Here is a 19322-nt window from a genome sequence, read left to right on the forward strand (position 1 = left end):
GTGCTGGGTTCTGGTTTATGAGATGTGAACACAAGTGATGGCCCTTAAAAATATCCTAAAATATCTTCCAGTTTTCTCTTTTATGATAACCTTAGAGGCAACATGTTCTAAATGATGAGGATGGAGTAAGACAGACTGACTCACATCAGATTTTATGTGAGACATGAATCTTCAGTTGGGGGGTTACCAGAGCTTAGCATACCTCTGTTTGATGGTGAAGAGGGAAGAATTCAAATTAGGAAGTGACTACCACAGTAATGGGAGCCTGAAAGGAAAAAGGTGTAGGGTAGACTGAAAATTCAGACACAGGATGGACATCCAAGAGGTGTTTTAAATAGAGAGAACTCGGTAAGTAGAAAAGTCATTAATTCAGATAAATATTTATTGAGCACCTATTATGTGCAAGGCACTGTGTGAGATGCAAAGACACATAAGTCACGCCTCCAAGTGCTTACAATCTAGTTGAGGAGATAATACATGTACATAAATTATTAAACTAACCATATACCATAATGGTTAAGAGAACAGACTTTGAAGGTAGACTTGTATTCAAGGATTAGCTTCACCTTTTACTAGCTGTGTCACTTTGGGCAAATTATTTAACACCTATAAACTTCAGTTTGCTCACCTGTAAAACAAGGATAGTAATAGTACCTACTTCTACTTCACAGGGTTGGTGAGAGGACCAAATAATCTACTCTTTCCCAAACTCTCCGCTGAGTGCTTACCCCATAATAAGCACTCAGTAAGTGCTAACTAGTAGTAGTAGGAGGAGGAGGAGGAACCTAAAAGCTGGGACACAAAGAACAAGGTTGGTGCCCAAAAAAGCTCCCAGAGAAAGGGACACAGCAATAAAAAGAACTGTTCTGGAAACAACAGTGCTGCTCCAATTTTGCCTTCCCTCCTGTTCAAGCCTCCAGTTATTAAAGTGCAGTGATATCTGGGGCCTCAGACAAGAGGCGTGTCTGAGGATCACCTCCTAATATTTATCCTGTTGTCTGACAAACTTCCGCAAAATGTCGACCCTTTAGAGTCACATCCTAACTTCTGGCATCCCATGTCAGTTCTATAACATGGTAGGTAGAGAATGTTTATTCACACTGTGGTAGCAGAGATGAAAAAGGAGATTAGTAGCCAGAATAGGTAGAATGCTCAAAGGATGGATTTGCTTATGATGGGGAAGACCTATCTTGAGTTTCTATGGAGGTCCTTTGACTAAAGCTTTCACCAACTCAATCTATTCCTTGTTTGGCGTAACGTCGTTGATGTTGAATAACGGACGATTTAGAACTGAACACTTTCCCACACACACTGCATTCAAAGGGTTTCTCTCCTGTATGCACTCTCTGATGTCGCGTAAGCCGGCATCTCTGGCTAAAGGCTTTCCCACATTCGGTGCACTCATATGGCTTGTCTCCAGTGTGAATCTTCTGATGCTGTGTAAGGGATGAGCGGTCAAAGAAAGCTTTCCCACACTCACTGCACTGATAGTGCGGCTCTCCAGTGTGAGCTTTCTGATGTCTGTTCAGGGATGAGACACCATAGAAGGCTTTCCCACACTCATTACATTCATAAGGCTTCCTGCCAGTGTGGATGAGCTGATGTCGAGTAAGAATACTCTTCTGGCTAAAGGCTTTCCCACACTGATTACATTCATAAGGGCTTTCTCCGGTATGGATTCTCTGGTGTCGGGTAAGGGATGAACGGTCAAAGAAGGCTTTCCCACACTCACTGCATTTAAAGGGCTTCTCTCCAGTATGAATTCGCTGATGGACAGTTAGGGATGACCGGTCGAAAAAGGCCTTCCCACACGCGTTGCATTCGTAGGGGCTCTCCCCAGTGTGAGACATCAGATGTCTACTGAGACTGCTCCTGTGACTGAAGGCCTTCCCACACTCGTGACAGTCATAGGGCTTCTCTCCAGTGTGAGTCCTCTGGTGGCGGATAAGGGATGAGTGGTCAAAAAAGGTCTTCCCACAGTGGCTGCATTCCTGGTCTCTCTCTTTAGTGAGAATTTTCTTGAGAGGGGTAGACCCTTGCTGCAAGCTTTCCTTCTGGGAAAGGGACTTCTTGCAGGTCTGGACGGCAGGGCTCTCCTTTCCTTCTTCCGACTCATCCTCCAGTGCATGAGCTTCAAATTTAGGACACACAGGAACTTCTCCTCCAAGCTTTCCCCTCGCTGTTCCTTCTGATTCTTCTTCTGAAGCACCGTGAATCTCAGGCTTAGTCTCCCAGTCTGGAATGGACAGAAAATACAGTTGTAGTTTCTTTCCTGGGGTAGGAACTACTACAGCAGAAAGAAGAGATGCTACAATAAATTGGAACAGTAGTGTATGGTAACCGCCCCACTTGCTCCCACAGACAGTTTTTTGCACTGGGAGAAGACTGAGACTTGGAAAGGGAACAGAACTGACAGTGGACAGCTCAGAAGAGAGAAGACTTTCCATTGGGCGCATGGCCAGGATAATTAGGAGAATATGGTAAGTGGGGGGGACGGTGGCAACAGGAATATCAAAGTGTGAATGGGCAACATGACAGATCTGACAGAATAATAACATTTGGTGGATAAAGATGAGTAACACTTACAGGTGTGGAGAAAAAAATGAAAGCGGTGGGTGACAGAGAATAAACACGAAAGCAGAAGATGTGAATGTGAGAAAAACATGGTACCCAAGCCTCTTTCCCACACACCCAAATAACAACCACAAAACAAAACTGTGCCCTGCCCTGTTCATACACAGTTACCTAGAGAGACATTCTCTGGACATTCTCTCTCCTCAGATCCATGAAGATCAACTATCCAAGGCTCATCCCCTCTCTTCAACTGAAAAATGACATCAGGTCGAGGAACTGGAAGTCCTGCTCAGGGAGAAAGAAACAAGCCAGGTATGTGATGAAAATACATAACTATTCCAAAGCTTAAACCCAACCTCCAAATCTTTCTGAGAGAAAATGGAAAGGCAGAGGGTGCACGCCAGGAATGCAGAGTACAAAGTAATGCAAAAGGATGAGGGAAACTCAGAATGGAGGTCAAGACTGAGGTTCTAAAAAGGAACAAGTAGCACTTGGTCAAAAAGTTGATAAAATCCATTTGAATTGATGTGTTTATTTTCCCCGTTGAAGTGAACGGGATGTCATAGCTTTAGCACTGGTAGGATGGTGGGAAACAGTCCTTGGCTCAGGGAAGATAAGAATGAAAACAGATCATCTTGAGTGAAAAACGTGTAATTTTGTTTGTTGGTTTACCCTTTGGTATTAAGCTCTTATTTATACAAGTGGGTCCTGTTCATTGTAGGAAAATTAGAGGTAAGTAGAAATAAAAAGAAAAATCACCTTTTGTACTTTGTATTCATTTTTTCTTTCTATTCATTTTGAAACTGAAAGATACCTATAGATATATTCTGTTAAAAACTGGGTTATAAAATAATGCTGACTTGTAAACTTGATTTTTTTTTCACATAATAAACTTAAAATATTATTTTATTTCAATTAGCACAGATCTACATCACCACTTTAATGTCTACATGATGTTAATTGTATGGAATAATCTAATTTATTTAATCTCCTGCTGACAGACATTCAGAACTGTTTTTACTGTCTTGCTATTAACAAACAATGATGTGATGAACATTTTTGTATACCCGGGGCTGCTGATCTTATTATTTGCTTGGGACGAATTTCTAAGTGAATCTATCCATTTTTGGTTATTTAAAGAAATAGAATCTATCCTAGAAGTAGTCTTGAAGTCTAAACTTCAACTTGCATTGGGGCCCCCCCATTTTGGGAAAGAGAAACACTTTCTTACTGGGCCCAGGGATCACCTATCTGCTTAAATGCTGACCATCTGCTGACAAATCGGCCACATCCATTGCCTCCCTATGGCTTCCTGTTTCTGATCTTAGGAATTCTATTTTCCCCAATATTTCATCCCACCAAAGTCTGTGACAAAGGCTCAGCAGTCTCCCTTAATGCTCCCTGAACATTCCATCCTGTTTTTCCTATGTGGCCTATTTAAATTCTTGACCTGCCTCATAGAAAATCTGCAGTGTGACTCCTTTGACTGCCACCTGCTGCTTATTTTACACCTGTTTCTGAATCTGCACACTCTCTCAGTCTCTTATTCTGGAAGCTCCTAGGAGGTTGTCATTATGTACAGGAGCCCAACCTTTACTTCTCATGAATATCTCACACCAGCATTCTTTCTTTTCTTTACTTTTTTTTAAAGTAAGCTCTACACCCAGTGTGGGGCTTAAACTCACGACCCCAAGATCAAGAGTTGCATGCTCTACAGACTGAGCCGGTCAGGCACCTCCGTCAGCAGTCATTCTTAATTTTCCTTTTGTCACACAAGTCTCTAATAACAGCAAAGTGCCTTCTGCGGGCCTCTCTCTAAGACCACACTTAAGATAAATATTCAAAATCAAATTCATTTCTAGTGACCTACTCTGAGGCACAGCCTTGTATTTCTACACCCCTACTGCCCTCTTTTTAAAGGGAAACACTTCTCCCTTCCCTCCTCTCCTTCTCTGAGGAGAAATTTTCTCTCAACAAGATGGCACCCTTAGTCCTCTGGATGGAGCTGAGTAAGTTACCTGACTGATGAGCTGGGGAAGGAACAGGACATATGTAACTCAGCTGCTTTTGTTTGCCCCTTTCCCCCTTTGGAGAGTGGGTCCCCTGTACTGTAGGGACAGGCTGCTGAGCAAGGGAGGCTGGGGTTGTACAACCTGCCTATGGCTCAGGAAGCAAGTCTGTCCAATGCTGGGGTTCAGGATTAAGAAGCTCACCTAAGCCATATCCTTCTACTCTTCCATCTTGTCTCTTGGTGCTTCAGAACTCAGGTGGGAGAAGAGGTATCATTTATTGGCCCCTCAACCCCCCATTAACACAGTACAGAGTCTGACTTCTTACGGGAAGTTCTCCTTACCCAATGAGACAATGCTCTTATAGTTTTCCAGCATCACCTCCTTGTAGAGGTCCCTCTGAATAGGGACTAGATGCCTCCACTCTTCATCTGTGAAAATCACGGCCACATCCTCGAATGTCACTGATTCCTGGAAACACAATCACATTGTCCCTTACTCATAACCCTTCTCTTTATATGGACCAGACAAAACAGTCATAAAGGTGACAGCCCTGGGGTTGTGGAAGAAGGGGAAGCGAAATGGTTCTGATAAAGTAGGGCTTTGAAGCACTTGGGGTAAGTGGCATAATTCCCTGAGGCATGAAGTTCTTGGTCATAATCCTTATATTCACAGCTGAGCCTGTGAATGTCAGGGGCTCTTTTTTCATACTTACAGATAATTTGCAAGACCAGAACAAAGAAAGCCTATGTACACCCTTCACCCAGCTTCCCCAAATGTTAACATTTTCCACATTTGCTTTATCTTTTTGTCTCTCTCAGTATATACACATTATCCTATCTTTTTCAACTTCTTGAGAGTGACCTGCAAACATGGTGCCTCTTTACTCATATTTTATGCAATTTTATAAAAACAAGGATATTCTCTTATATAATCACAGTATAGTAAAGAAAGTCAAGAAAATATCATTGATATTATACTATAATCTACAACCTTATTTGAATTCCACCCATTATCTGGGTTTTTTTACAAATCCTTAAAATGATGGTGTTGATTAGGTTGTCCTTCGGATCCCCTCATTTCATGCTAATGCTTTGTGATTGTATAAGACTGCATCTTTACCCTCAGTCCTAAAACCCCAGATGAGTCTCCAGTGTGCCTGCTGAAGTTATAAGCCAGAGCATAGAATTCAAGACTCTGGGTCCATAGGCAGGAATGGGGCAAGCCCCATGTCTCTACCCACACTCATCTCTCTTCGGGACTCTTACCACCTCACTGCGGGGCTCTTCAGCAAGTGTCATGTTCCCCAGCCTAATCCAACACTTCCTGGAATACTTGGGGTCCGCTCTCAGAGGGATGCACTTTCGTGGGATCTGCTCTCAGAGGGATGCACTGAAGGGAAGTCAGGACTAGAACTGTTCCCCAAACCATCCAAGCTGACCTATACCCTCATTTTTTTAGGCAAAAGCTCTCAGAGCCAAGGCCACAGTGGCCATGTGCCTGGTGACAAGCTAATGGGCACATGTTCAAGGCAAGAAAAGGTCACTGATGGATACCACAAGTCAAATGGGAAAGATGCATTCCCTCCGGAGCCCTTCATTCACCTGGCTAGGTTTGACTGAAGAAGCTTCCGGATAGAGAAAGAAGAGTGGTTGCAATCTGGAGACTCACAGAGTATTTCAGACACACAAAGTCCACCTCACCTGGCACCTGGCAGTCGGAGACACAGCAGCCATTCCTCCTGTGTGCTCTCCTTGTAGAAAAGGGCAGAGTCCTAATGAAGAAGAGGTGTGGGATGGGAAAGATGGTATGAGAAAGACCAGTCTTAGACGGTTTGTAGTTTTCCGACCCATAAAGCAAGAAATCTGCAAATACCAGTGAGTTATATACTTATTCTTTTTCTTAATACCCTACAAAAAGGGAAGGCAAAGCAAAGCAAGGCCAGGAGCAACACCACCCCAACCCAGAATTGGAATGAAAGGCCATGGATATTGCTAGTCAGGACACAAGGGGGTGCTGGTTTGACCATGATCCCAGAGGAAGAGTTCTGTTCCTGGGAATCAAGAACATATGAAGCTTATACTGTATTTATAAGTTCACATTCAATATTGCCCTGATGTTACCAGATAAAAAGTCTAAGAAATCTTATAAATGACTATATGGAAAGACATGTCAAGTAAATATCCATAGCCTCTTTTTTTTTTTTAAAGATTTTTATTTATTTGTTTGCTAGACAGAGAGTGAGAGAGAGTACAAGCAGAAGGAGTGGCAGGCAAAGGGAGAAGCAGGCTCCCTGTTGAGCAAGGAGCCTGATGCGGGACTCAATCCCAGGACCCTGGATCATGACCTGAGCCGAAGGCAGATGCTTAACCGACTGAGCCACCCAGGCGTCCCACCCATAGCCTCTTTAAGGGAAAAATACCCCATTTGCAGCCCTGTGCTAAAGGAGTAGCCATTGGGCAACCATGTTTTGTTCCACGTGATGCTGTGTCTCACTCCTGGAGCCACACTGATGTAGGCCTCAGGTAGTAGACTGAGATGTGATCTAGCTTGAAAAGGTGAATATAAACTAAGAAATGTTAGGACAACAGATGGGCGATGAGCTGAAAAGAATATCATAAGGGATGGAAGTAGCCATGAGGATCAGGGGAGCCAAAGTTACCAGGAAGCAGAACCCGTGAGTCAGTGGAAGGCATGAACTGGTAAGACTAGACACAGGCTGTGGGGAAGAAGAGCCTGGTCCCATTAGTGGTGAAGCACTGGAGCAAAGACCTAAGAGTTTTTTACTGGCTTTGAAGTCCCTCAATTCATGCAGTACCACCCCTGGGCTCCAATTTGCATTTAGACCAGTCTTATTTATTCTTGGATTGCTGTAACACTCTAACCTTCTTAGGCTTGGCATGAATCCTATCACTAAACTCCCTTTATTTGAGTTAGCTGAGTAGGTCTCAGTTTCCCACAGTCAAGAGTCTAATTAAACACAGTTAAGTCAAGCACTTCCAGGAGTCATGAGTGGGACGGGAAGTGTGGTCCCAAGGAAGGATGAGGCAAGGAGGTGGCTCACTGATTACTCTCCTGCAGTCAAGGGGATATGGGTATTGATCCTTACTATTCACTCATCCTTCTATCCAACCAACATGTATTCAGCACCAACTATTTATACCAAACACAAAAACTTTAGGACACTATCCTTGTCCCCCAAAAGCTTATAGCTTAGAACATAGGGCAAACAAGTAACCCAAATAATGTGTCACTATAGGATGGATCCGTACTATAAAGAGATACCCACAAAAAACTATGAAAGCCCATCAGAGGTTTGCCTCACCCACATAGGAGGCTGTAGACTCCTTGGCAGAAATGTGATGTAAAGGAAGTTTTGATGTGGGAGAGGGGGTGGAACATTCTGGGCAGGAAAAATACCAAGTTTTTCAAAAACGAGGAGGCAGGTCTTTACATGGACAAGATTAACAACTGTAACTAGTTTAGAATGGCAGAGGTCTAGGCTGTGAGCAGTGCTGTGGCGAAGTAGACAGGGACCAGCTAGATCAAGGACAGCTTTGTATGGTCCCATATATGGAAGAGGGACTACAGGCAAGGAGATCACTGAAGAATTTAAACATGGAAGTATTATCATCAGATTTGTGTTTTAGAAAGATCATTGCAATTTGTATAAAGGGCCTTGGAATACACATATTCTGGCTCAGCAAATCTTTCCTAGGAGTTTATCCTAAGGAAATAAGTGAGAATATCCTTAGTCATCATTAACACTAACCTTTATTGAGCGCTACATGTGGTAACTTTTTAAGCACTTTACATGTATTATCTCATTTAATCCTTACAGTACAGGAAAAATTTGAAATACCCTATGTTTCTAAAACAGGAGATATGATTAAATAATTTGCAATCTAGCCCATCCATACACTGTAATACCATTTAATATCATATTAATAATAACTAGCATTTATTGAGTATTTGCTACTTACCAGGCACTGTGCTAAGCACTCTTATTTTTTTTTAAAGATTTTATTTATTTGAGGGGCGCCTGGGTGGCTCAGTCGTTAAGTGTCTGCCTTCGGCTCAGGTCATGTTCCCAGGGTCCTGGGATCAAGCCCCGTTCGGGCTCCCTGCTCGGCAGGAAGCCTGCTTCTCCCTCTCCCACTCCCCCTGCTTGTGTTCCCTCTCTTGCTGTGTCTCTCTCTGTCAAATAAATAAAATCTTAAAAAAAAAAAAGATTTTATTTATTTGAGAGAGAGAAAGCACACAAGCAGGGGGAGGAGCAGAGGGGGAAGGACAAGTGGACTCCCTGATGAGCAGGGAGCCTGACATGGAGCTTGATCCCGTGACTCTTAGATCATGACCTGAGCTGAAATCAACAGTCAGACGCTTAACTGACTAAGCCAACCGGGTGTCCCAACTAAGCACTCTTTCTCAGGATAATTTAATTCCATATTCACAAATCAATAAGGTAGGTACTATTTAATTAATTAATTTTTAAAGATTTTATTTTATTTATTTGAGGGAGAGAGTGAGGGAGAGAGCACAAGCTGGGGAGAGGCAGAGGGAGAAAGAGAAGCAGACTCCCTGCTGAGCAGGGCGCCCGATGCGGGGCTCGATCCCAGGATGGTACTATTTAACAGATTAGGGAAGTTAAGGTTAAAAGAAGCTGAGGTAGAATTTGAACCCAGGTCTGTCAATCAGTTTTTTAACCTCTATGCTATAATGTGATTTTTATTTTCATGAAAAAATAGGCACACAGATAATAGACCGATAGACTAGAACAAAAAATCCCCCAACATATCCAAACATGTAGGGAAACTTGATATACAGCTGAGCTGGCATTACGAATCACTGAGGAAAAGATCACTAGCGATAAACTGCAAACAACTTAAATGTTCATCAGAAGGATAAATTGTTATTTTATGTGTGTGAACTTATGTGTATTGGAACATTATACATTAAGAAGTAGAGTCTTGTGTTAATAATAAATCACAAAAATTACTGAGCAAAAAATAAGAAAGTTTTAGAATTATTGTGTAATATCTATATAAAACTTAAAAACAAGGCACCAGGATGGCTCAGTCGGTTAAGCCTCTGACTCTTGATTTTGGCTCAGGTCATGATCTTAGATGATCTCAGGGTCATGAGGTTGAGCCCTGCATCAGGCTCCACACTAAGTGGGGAGTCTGCTTGAGATTCTCTCTCTCCCTCTGCTCCTCCCTACCAAGCTCACGCTCTTTCTCTCTCTCTCAAATAAATATATCTTAAAAAAAACAAACAAACTTAAAAACAGGTAAATAATATCTACAAAAATCTATATGGGACAGTAAGTACCAAATTGTGAGTTATCTCTGGGAAGGGAGGGATATGGAATTGGGACAGATAACCAGGAGAGTTCAACTTTGTGATGTTTTATTAAAAAATTTTTTTAAACAAATTCACAGATATTAAGTGAAGAATGCGTACTTAAAATTACTTATTTGTGTATGCATATATGTATAGAAAAAAGTCCAAAAGAATATATACTAAAATGTAAGTGGAATTTGAGTGGTGGCATTACAAGTGGTTTTATTCTATTTCTTATAATTCTTTATATCCTGATTTTTGTTTTTATGAGTATGTATTTACTTTGGTGTACAGGAAAAATAACAGGAAGGAATGGGGGTATACAGAAAAGTTACAGCAGATCCAAGACAGCTATTCTTAGAAAGTTCTACTTGCCAGGTTGGTCCTTGGCTGGGGTCTGGGAACTTTGATTTTGGAAGGGTTCCCTAAGAAAGAAGGGTGGTCCATTATGCCTAAACTATTTGAGCAAACAATGTGATTTATGCTGAACACTTGCTTTCTTGCTAGAGGGTCTAGAATTTTGGAATGTGTAAGGCAGAGGGTGCCTACCTAACCAGCCCTCAATAAAAAAAACTTGGGCTCTGAGTCTCTAATGAGCTTTTGTGAGCTGGAACATCACACACATGTTGTTGCATTTTCATTGCTGGAGAGGATGTGTATGGTGGGACCCCTCATGGCGGGGAGAGAGCACAAGAAAGCCTGCATATGGGTTTCTCCAGACTCTGTCTCTTCCCCATATGACCTAGCTGTACATCCTTGCAAGATCACGGTCATAATCTTAGCCATGACTGCAACTGTAGGCTGAGCCCCACGTCCTTCCAGCAAATCCCTGAATGTGGGGTGATCTTGGGGACCTTCGACACAGGCAGCCATGCCATTCTGGGTGGCTAGAGCAGAATGGGACTAGAGGAGGGCAAGAATGGAGGTGAGGAGACCAGTGAGGAATCTCATAATTAAATAAGGAAAAATGATGAAAACTGCAAAAGTAGTGGCAGCAGAAATGGACAGAAGGGGAACTACTGTCAAGACATGAAGAACAGGGACGTCTGGGTGGCTCAGTGGGTTAAGCATCTGCCTTGGGCTCAGATCATGATCCCAGGGTCCTAGGATTGAGTCCCGCATCAGGCTCCTTGCTCATCAGGGAGCCTGCTTCTTCCTCTGCCTACAGCTCCCCCTGCTTGTGCTCTCTCTCTGACAAATAAATAAAAACATCTTTAAAAAGAAAAGAAGAAGAAGAAGAACAGAGAACAGACTGCAAGTGGAGGCTGAGGGTGATGGGCGAAGTAAGGATGACTTCCAGGTCACTGATCTGAACAACGGTGTGCACAATGGTACCATTCATGGAGATGAGCAACAGAGAAGAAGAAGGTTTAGAGGGAAAGCTAATGAGTACAGTTTGGAATATTTAGAGTTTGAGCTGTTCCCACATTTTTTAGATAGGAAAAATCAGGTGACTCTGGCTTCCACTGGCCAGGTTATAAAAATTATTATTGTTGAATGAAATAGTTTGAATTTTGAAAGACCATGAGTTCCATACTCAAAATGGAAAAATTAATTTATTTTAAAAATGGCTGTAATACAAAGAGGGCAATGTTTATACCTTTAGTAATATAAATAAGTACTTTGTTTTTTTTTCCCTATTAATTGTATGACTATTCACAAAGTACAGATGTATCTTTAGGTTATATACTTGTGTCCATTCACATAAGCATTAAGAAAGAAATCTTGGGAATGGGGATAAACCAAGTAATCCCAGAATCAGGAACTACAAACCCCAAACGGTCTAATCAGTGCTGGGGAGAGGAAGAAAGAGCATGAGCTCTTCTAAAGAGGCAAAGTAACCATGCAGACTTAATTCTTCCTCCCTTAGGAGATGAGCCCACTATCTCATCTTATTAGTTATGAGATACTAATAAGGTACAGTTAAGTTTTCAAAAACACCAGAAGACCAGATCAATATATATTTACTAGACAATGGGTTATTGAACACTGGCCAAGCAAAACTTTAAAAGAATATTACCTTGAGGGTGAACACCAGTTTGCAAAAATGTTTAAAACCTACGCAAAAGGTAAAAACTTAAAAAAAACTTACTGGAAAAACATGTTTAGTATAAGTATAAAGAAAGAATTTTGACCTGAGGAGAGATTGGGATTTGAATCTTGTTAGGAGGAGGCAGAGTGATATATACACAAATGGAAACAAATAAGACATCATCAGTAGCCTGCAAGCTGAGTTAAGACAGCATTCTTTCCCTTGCTTGTCAAGATTCCTCCATTCTCAGGAGGGTCTTAAAACATTACTCTTGGGCCCTAGTAAGAAGTCCAAATTAGTATTTAGAGATACAGGAGAGTAAATTAGTATTTAGAGATACGGGAGAGACTGCCTGAAATAAAATTCCAGCTCTGCCTCTTACTACCTGTAATGACCTTAGGCAAGTTTCTCAACCTCTGTCTCAATTTACCCATCTGTAAAATTAGAATAATGAAAGTACCTATCTCATAGTTATTGTGATGCTTAAGTAGAATACATATAAAGCATATAGAATAACATGCTAAGTGTTAGCATTAGCTAAAAGTCATGTTATAATCTTAGGAAGGTAGAAATAATGAAAATATTAATTACAACATGTTGTTGCTGTTTTAGAGTAGGTTTAAGTGTAAGTGTAGTAATAACTTTGGAATCAAAGTATTTGAATATGTTGTCTAAAGCATCTGAACTTTTCGAACAAATCAGTGGAACTACATCTGAAATTGTAGTTGAAACTGCTCAATGTTTAAATCCTTAAAGACAATTTTCAAAGTTTTATTTATTGGATTATGACTTCATGAAGTGAGCATTGAACACATTACAAATGGTGGTGAGCATAAAAGCTCCCCAGCCATTAAGTAAGCAGTCGGTATTCCCAAGGTGTTCATTATCCATGGGCTCCCTGCCAGGCTGACTCCCCCCGCCACCTTGGCGGTTGCTTCAGTAGGCTCAATGGTACTCAAGGCTCCCCAAATCCACCAAATTCACATGGAGTCACTTCTGTTTTCTCTTGTCCTATTACTGGTTCTCAGAGTATTTCTGGAGAAAAAAACCTCAAATTCTTATTCTAGATCTTCAAATGAGCCCTTGCCTAGAAAGCTTTTACTGTCCCATCCTTGCTCCATAGCTATTCCAAAACTCCATGGCTACCATTCAATTTCAGAAGAACACTCACAAGAGTGTGTTCCAAAGGAGGCAGTCTGTGTGGTAAAAAGCATTCCACAGGCATTTAATTATTAATGGGAAGGCTTGGGCAGATTACTTAAGCTAAAAGTTGACCTCCAGTTGCTTAACACCTACTTCACAGAGAGTTATTAATAGTAAATGAACACTTAATGTAAAGCATTTATCTTACAGTCTGTTCAACAGATGAAAATTGCTTTCCTTTCTACTGCCCAACACCAACCTATTCATCCACTCATTCATCCTGCTATTCAACAAATATGTCCAAGTACCGGCTATGTGCATAGTAGCATGGGGTGTGAGGACAATGAAACAGAATGTCTCCGTTTCTGGGTCTTTACCTGAGTGTCCTCTGTGTCCTATCTCCTTTTCCACTACTGTTGCCTCTCAGAATCTGTTCCCTGCATTACCCAGTCTTTCTTTCTCCACCATCTCCCACCTCACCAGTAGCTTCTTTTCCCACATCCTCAAACAGATACAACCCTCGTCTATCTGAAACTTTCTTCACCGAATCCCATGGCCTCTCTCTAGCAAAAGAGTTCTCATTTGGGTTTTCCTTTCATGATTAAACTTCTTGGTGACACACATCTATCGATTCCATCTCCTCTTTTTGAATGTTATTCTGTTCTTGCCACCCCTCACCACCTGAAACTGTACGCTCGAAAATTACCAATGCATCTCTAATTACAATAGTCGTTTTCTCCTTATCTTTATTTCTCTGCTGCTTTTGATTGTTCTGACAAGTTCCTGCTTCTTTTCCCCAGTCTTGCCCTAGAAACTTGGGTGCTGTCCAACGCTCAGTCTTTGTACAATGTTCTTGCTATCGCTCAGAAAGTCCATCCACCTGGCCCTCCATTTTCCTCCTCTACAGAGATGGTTCCCAGGCTAGTCCCAATACCTCTTCCAAACTCAGCTTGCCTTTCCAAGTGACTGCAAATTTTGATTTAGGCATTCTGCCAGCACCTCAAAACATCTTCTCCTATGCAACTCCCCAATTAACCCCTCTCCCTAGCTTGACATTTCTGTCAGATGTTCTATTATTTTCCCAGATGCCCCCAATTCAAACTTTTACCTTGCTCTCTTTCCTCCCAAATCTAGTTAGTTACCAGGTCCTTCTGACCCTTCTTCTGCATTCATTTTTATCCTTTCCTACCACTGACACCATTAATTCAGGTCTGTAACAACTTGCGTCAGGATTACTATGCATTCCTAACTGGCTCCCTGCCACTAGTCCCTTCCTCTCTCTAGTCCTGGACATGACCTCTAGAATTACTGTCCCCAAATAGTTTTATTACTGTCAGTCTTCAGATCAGAACTATACAATCCACTCTGCCTCCTGTGTTTTGTCCTGACCCTCTGTATCGTCATGCCAGTGTAGTTTTCTCCACCCTTAATCTCCCAACTACTCCTTGACACTTCACTCCAGTTAAAATCAGCTCCCTCCCAAATCTGCCTAATGCTCTGCTGCTGCTTTCCTGCCTTTTCTTTTTTCACCTCAATCCTACCTCCTTCATGAAAGGTTCCGCCTCATCAAGGCCCCTAGCAACTAAAGAATGATATTAAAGCATTCCTTTTACCATTCATTCCTCTGAACTAAGAAAAGATTGTGCATGATGGTGACAGCCGAAACAGACACATTAGGCATTAAGGTAGCTTTAATTATTGGTTTAATGGATAACCATATATGTCAAGCCAAGAGCTTTAAGGACTGCATCTTAGACTCAATTCACGAATATCCTTTTTTAAATCATAGATATCTTAGAGATGTAGTTACTTCTAGAATTAAACTTGACAGCAAGCTAAATAATAACCATCGGTTTCAACAATGGATTCCAACCAGCTTAAAAGTTAAAGTGCCATGGTTAAAATTAAAAAAAAAAAAGTTCAATGATGTAGTCTACAAAATGATGTATCCATCCTTAAATGAGGGCCTCGTATGGAGGCCCAAGACAGGGAGCTAACCGAGACAATCTGAGACGTTTTCTGGGAAAGAGGGAGGGGGTGGAGTAGGCGTCCCCACAGATTTAATGTCAATTCCACCCATATTTATTAAACACACATTATGGGAAGGAGGACGAGGGCGGAGGAAGGCTGCAAACTTACACCTGAAAGTTGGGATCTGGCAATATAGTGGGTGTATGCTGAAAGATCACTCCTGACAGTGCCCAGAGTCCACGGAACACACGCACACATCGGGGGCGAGGGGCAACTTTCCGTCCGCACCTCTCCGAGCTGGGACGTGTACACACACACATACACACACACTTACACTCTCTGCAGTCTCTCTGCAGGCTGGCACCGCCCGCGTCACCCCGTTCTACTCCCACAGCACCTCCCCCAAGTTCTCAGTGTCCCCTTCTTTCGGCCGCTGCGCTCACTCCGCATCTCGAAGTCAAACACCCAGCCCTCACCTCCGGCACAGAGTGCTCGGGACCCAGGAAGACGGCGCCTCGTCAGGTCGGGAAAGTAATGCGCCTGCGCGAAGGCTCTGACGTCTGCGCTCCCAATAATGTTCGGCCTTCTCACAGACTCCATTCCCCAGAAGTCTCAGCGGTCGGCGCGCTCCAATATGGCGTATGAAATTCTGCGCACGCGCACGCTTCTGGGAAAGGAAGGAGCTGACGGCTCTAAAGCGAGTCCGTCACAGCTTTCCAGTTGCTGTAGCCGGGTGAGGGAACGTTGGTGGATGTATGGGAGACTTACCGGACCCTGGAAGTACTGTCTACGTGTGATGTCACGTCCCTCCAGTCCTCCGATGGAAGGGCCGTCCGAAGGAAATGTGTCTGATCTTTGGGGCCGGTCCCTACCCTTGGTTTTCACCGACCGAAAGACCGAGAACGACGAGTCTCCTGGCGCTTTGAAGAGGCTTTTTTTCTGCTTCAGCTTGCCCACTTTCAGGGATTTGGTTCTGAAATTTGGGCCGGAGAAACGCAGAATTCGGTTCTAGGATGAGGCTGGGCCTGAGGCAGGGTACGTGTACATTTTTGCGCCGGAAGAGGAAAGCCCAGGATACACATCTGTTTAACTGGGCAGCCGGCAGATTACCGACAGTTTGAGCGCACACCAGTCCGCCTGCCTTGGTATTGCGGGAAGGGCCCTGCCTAGTTGGAGACGTCGTAGGGATTCTCATCCTTGGCTGCATGTCGGAATCACCTGAAAAGCTTTGGACAATTGATACGTGGGGTCCACTCTAAAGAGAGTTACAGAGATCTTCAGGTGATTCTAATGTGCTGCTAGAGCTAAGAACCACTGAGCTGGAGCTTCAGAGAAGACTGGAGATTACAAGAATATAATAGACTTCAGGAACAAGTCTACACTTCCACTCAAAAAACCTATAATGCCTACCATAGGCAAGGCATTGTTACAGATATAAATAAGACACAGTTACTGCCCCAAACGAACCATGGTCCAAAGGAAAAACCAGAATGTAAAAGTATTACAACACAATGCGGTATATTCTGTATGTCACGTCCCGGACACAAGGGGCGTACAACCGGGAAGCAGTTAACTATGGCTGAGAAAGTTAGAAAAGGCCTATGACAGTTACAGTCCTATAAGTGATCCACTTGAAAAAGAGTACTTACTTTATTAAGAAGAAAGAAGGGGCGCCCGGGTGGCTCAGTTGGTTAAGATTCGGACTCTTGATTTGGGCTCAGGTCATGATCTCAGAATTCTGAGATCGAACCCCCAATTGGACTCCATGCTCAGGGTGGACTCTGCCTGGGATTCTCTCTCCCTCTGCCGCCCCCAAATAAATAAATAAAATCTTAAAAAACAACAACAAAGTGCAATCTATGCAGAGAGAAGAGCACCCACAAAGATAGACTAGGGGATAAAAGTGTGAAAAATTAGCAAGATGAATGGTCAGGGGGTATTTAGGGGCTGACAACCATAATTTGGGGCCAGATTGGGGATGGTTTTGTACTGTAGTAAGGGTTTGGACCTTCCAGGATTAGGACTTGATTGAAGTCATATTTTTCTTGCTGTTCCCTTCTGTGTGGTGGTGGTGTTTTTAATTTATTTAGCCTTATACTGAGAGTGGAAATTGTGTATGATCAGAAGCTGGGTGATGGGGTGGGAGAGAAATATTCAGGCACAATTTCACACTATCCCTGTAAAACACTGCTGCTTTTAATACCCAGGTCTGATTCCAGATTGGAATGGCTTTCTACTTCTCTGTTTTTTGTTCTTGGAATACCTTCTTTCAAAATGGCCACCATTGGGGCATCTTTAGTCCACCCTCCATGACTGCATATTCCTGAGCCCTAATTGTGAACAGGTTTCTGTTTTTACCATGGGGCTCCCAACCCAGGAAAGTTGGAGGTTGTGTGATGATGGATGCCTGAGCACACAGGGGACCTGTAGAAAACAATCTGTGCTTCAGTTCTGCCTTACAAAAGCACCTTCACATTTTTGTTTTTTAGAATTAGCTTAAAATAGGGTAAGCCATCTCCCTCAGGCTAATTTGACTTTGAGATGCTCTTGCTACCTACTCTTCCTCTGGGTAAACTATAGTTTATCAATATTGTTCCTAAAATCTGTTTCTCGTTTTTTCTCTCCATCTTCCATGGTAGTAGAATTTTAGCCAGGCACATGTTTAAAGAGTACATTTCTCTGCAGCTAGATGTGGTCAAGTGTTCTGGTAAATAGGATGTAAATGGATGTGCTGTATAGCTCCTCAGGACAATCTTCCTTACAGGACAGCCGGAGTCAAGAGTACAAAGGAATGAACTATTGATCCCCATGACAATACAGATGGATCTCAAGGGCTTTATGCCTTTTATCACTCAAGGGAGTGATAAAAGCCACTCTCAAAAGGTTACATACTGTATAATCCTGTATATGACATTCCAGAAAAGGCTAAACTATAGGGATAGATCAGTGGTCACACTAGGTTGGAATGGGAGAAATGTTTGACTACAAAGGAGCAGCAAAAGGGAATGTTGGGGTCATGCACAAACTTACCAGGTTGCTGGGGACCAGAGCTACCCTAACAGTAATTGACATCAAGTAGCACATGAGAGCACTCTGGAAGAGGGGACATCCTTGTTAAGCTATTGATTAACTCTCCTGGGTAACAAATGTGCATTGTGACATAGGCCTCTGGATCACACTCTGTCCTGAATTTAAGAGGACCGAAATTTCAGACACTGTAGCAGGCCAATGCCAAAAGACACATCAGGGACAGATGGCACCCCTCAAGATAATCTGAGCAGTTCCATTTCTATCTAGTTGTGCTAAGTCACCAATGAGATGACATTTTTTTTCTCATTTGTCCATCCCTTCACCTTCTTGGTTCCAGAGCACAGAAGGGAAGAGAAACTCCTCGGCCAGCCATGGTTCCCTGGCAGCACCTCCGTCCCACCTGCTAGCCCCCTCCCTAGCCCCAGAGGAAGAGGGCTTGCTTGTTGGGCACTTGCTCTGCCATCCTGGCCATGTGTGCCACCATGAGTGCTGGCAGAAAGTGACAGAGATTGAAAAAGCAAGAGGGGAGGGGCGCCTGGGTGGCTCAGTCGTTTAAGCGTCTGCCTTCGGCTCAGTTCATGATCCCGGGGTCCTGGGATCGAGCACCGCTTCGGGCTCCTGCTCGGCGGGAAGCCCGCTTGTGTTCCCTCTCTCGCTGTGTCTCTCTCTGTCAAATAAATAAAAAATCTTAAAAAAAAAACAAAACAAGAGGGGAAAATGGTGTTTTTTGCCCTGACTCAATGGGTTGTCCCTGAATCCCTAGATAGGGTCTATAAACCATTCTCAGTCCTCCCCTCTCTGGCTGAGGACTGCCTCCTGAGAGCCATCGTTTGAATATTCAAACCTTTTCTATATTTCTTTTAGGTCCTAAATGATACACGTTTCTGGAGCAGGAAGGAGTCCACAGTCGTTTCTTCGTTGACCTTTCGCTGCACTCAGAACTTGCAGCAGTGCGAGGAAGGCGGAGAGGCACGGGACGGCCTGTAGAATAGCAATGAGCCATCTGTATCTCCTGGGCATTCTGTAGGAGATACGCCCAGAGTCTCCTGGAAATCCTTATTCGGCAGATTCAGGGTAGGGCCCAGGCTTCTCTTTTTAACAAATTTCCAGTGGTTTCTGGTTGGACAGCCCCAAACCCGGCTATCGAACCTAAGATGTAAGTTGCTCCCAGTTCCCAGCCGGTGGTGAGAGCACGGGAAACCCTATACCAAGGTCGGTAG

At 43.1% G+C, this 19322-nt stretch overlaps 1 protein-coding gene across 1 annotated transcript; it reads right to left on the reverse strand.

The window, feature by feature from the left end:
- Positions 1 to 391: 391 nt before the first annotated feature.
- LOC148163521 (uncharacterized) lies at positions 392 to 15586 on the reverse strand. The gene is made up of 5 exons (XM_088026417.1): positions 15549 to 15586; positions 6287 to 6357; positions 4928 to 5054; positions 2746 to 2859; positions 392 to 2236 (listed from the first exon to the last, which is right to left on the reverse strand). The coding sequence occupies exons 2-5, from the start codon at positions 6317 to 6319 to the stop codon at positions 1233 to 1235; spliced, it is 1278 nt and encodes a 425-aa protein (XP_087882543.1). The 5' UTR covers positions 6320 to 6357; positions 15549 to 15586; the 3' UTR covers positions 392 to 1232.
- Between the last annotated feature and the right edge of the window lie 3736 nt (positions 15587 to 19322).

Source organism: Eumetopias jubatus, unplaced genomic scaffold (genome assembly GCF_037043125.1).
Source record: "Eumetopias jubatus isolate StellerSeaLion01/CBP00866 unplaced genomic scaffold, mEumJub1_p1.0 scaffold_9, whole genome shotgun sequence".
NCBI lineage: Eukaryota > Metazoa > Chordata > Mammalia > Carnivora > Otariidae > Eumetopias > Eumetopias jubatus.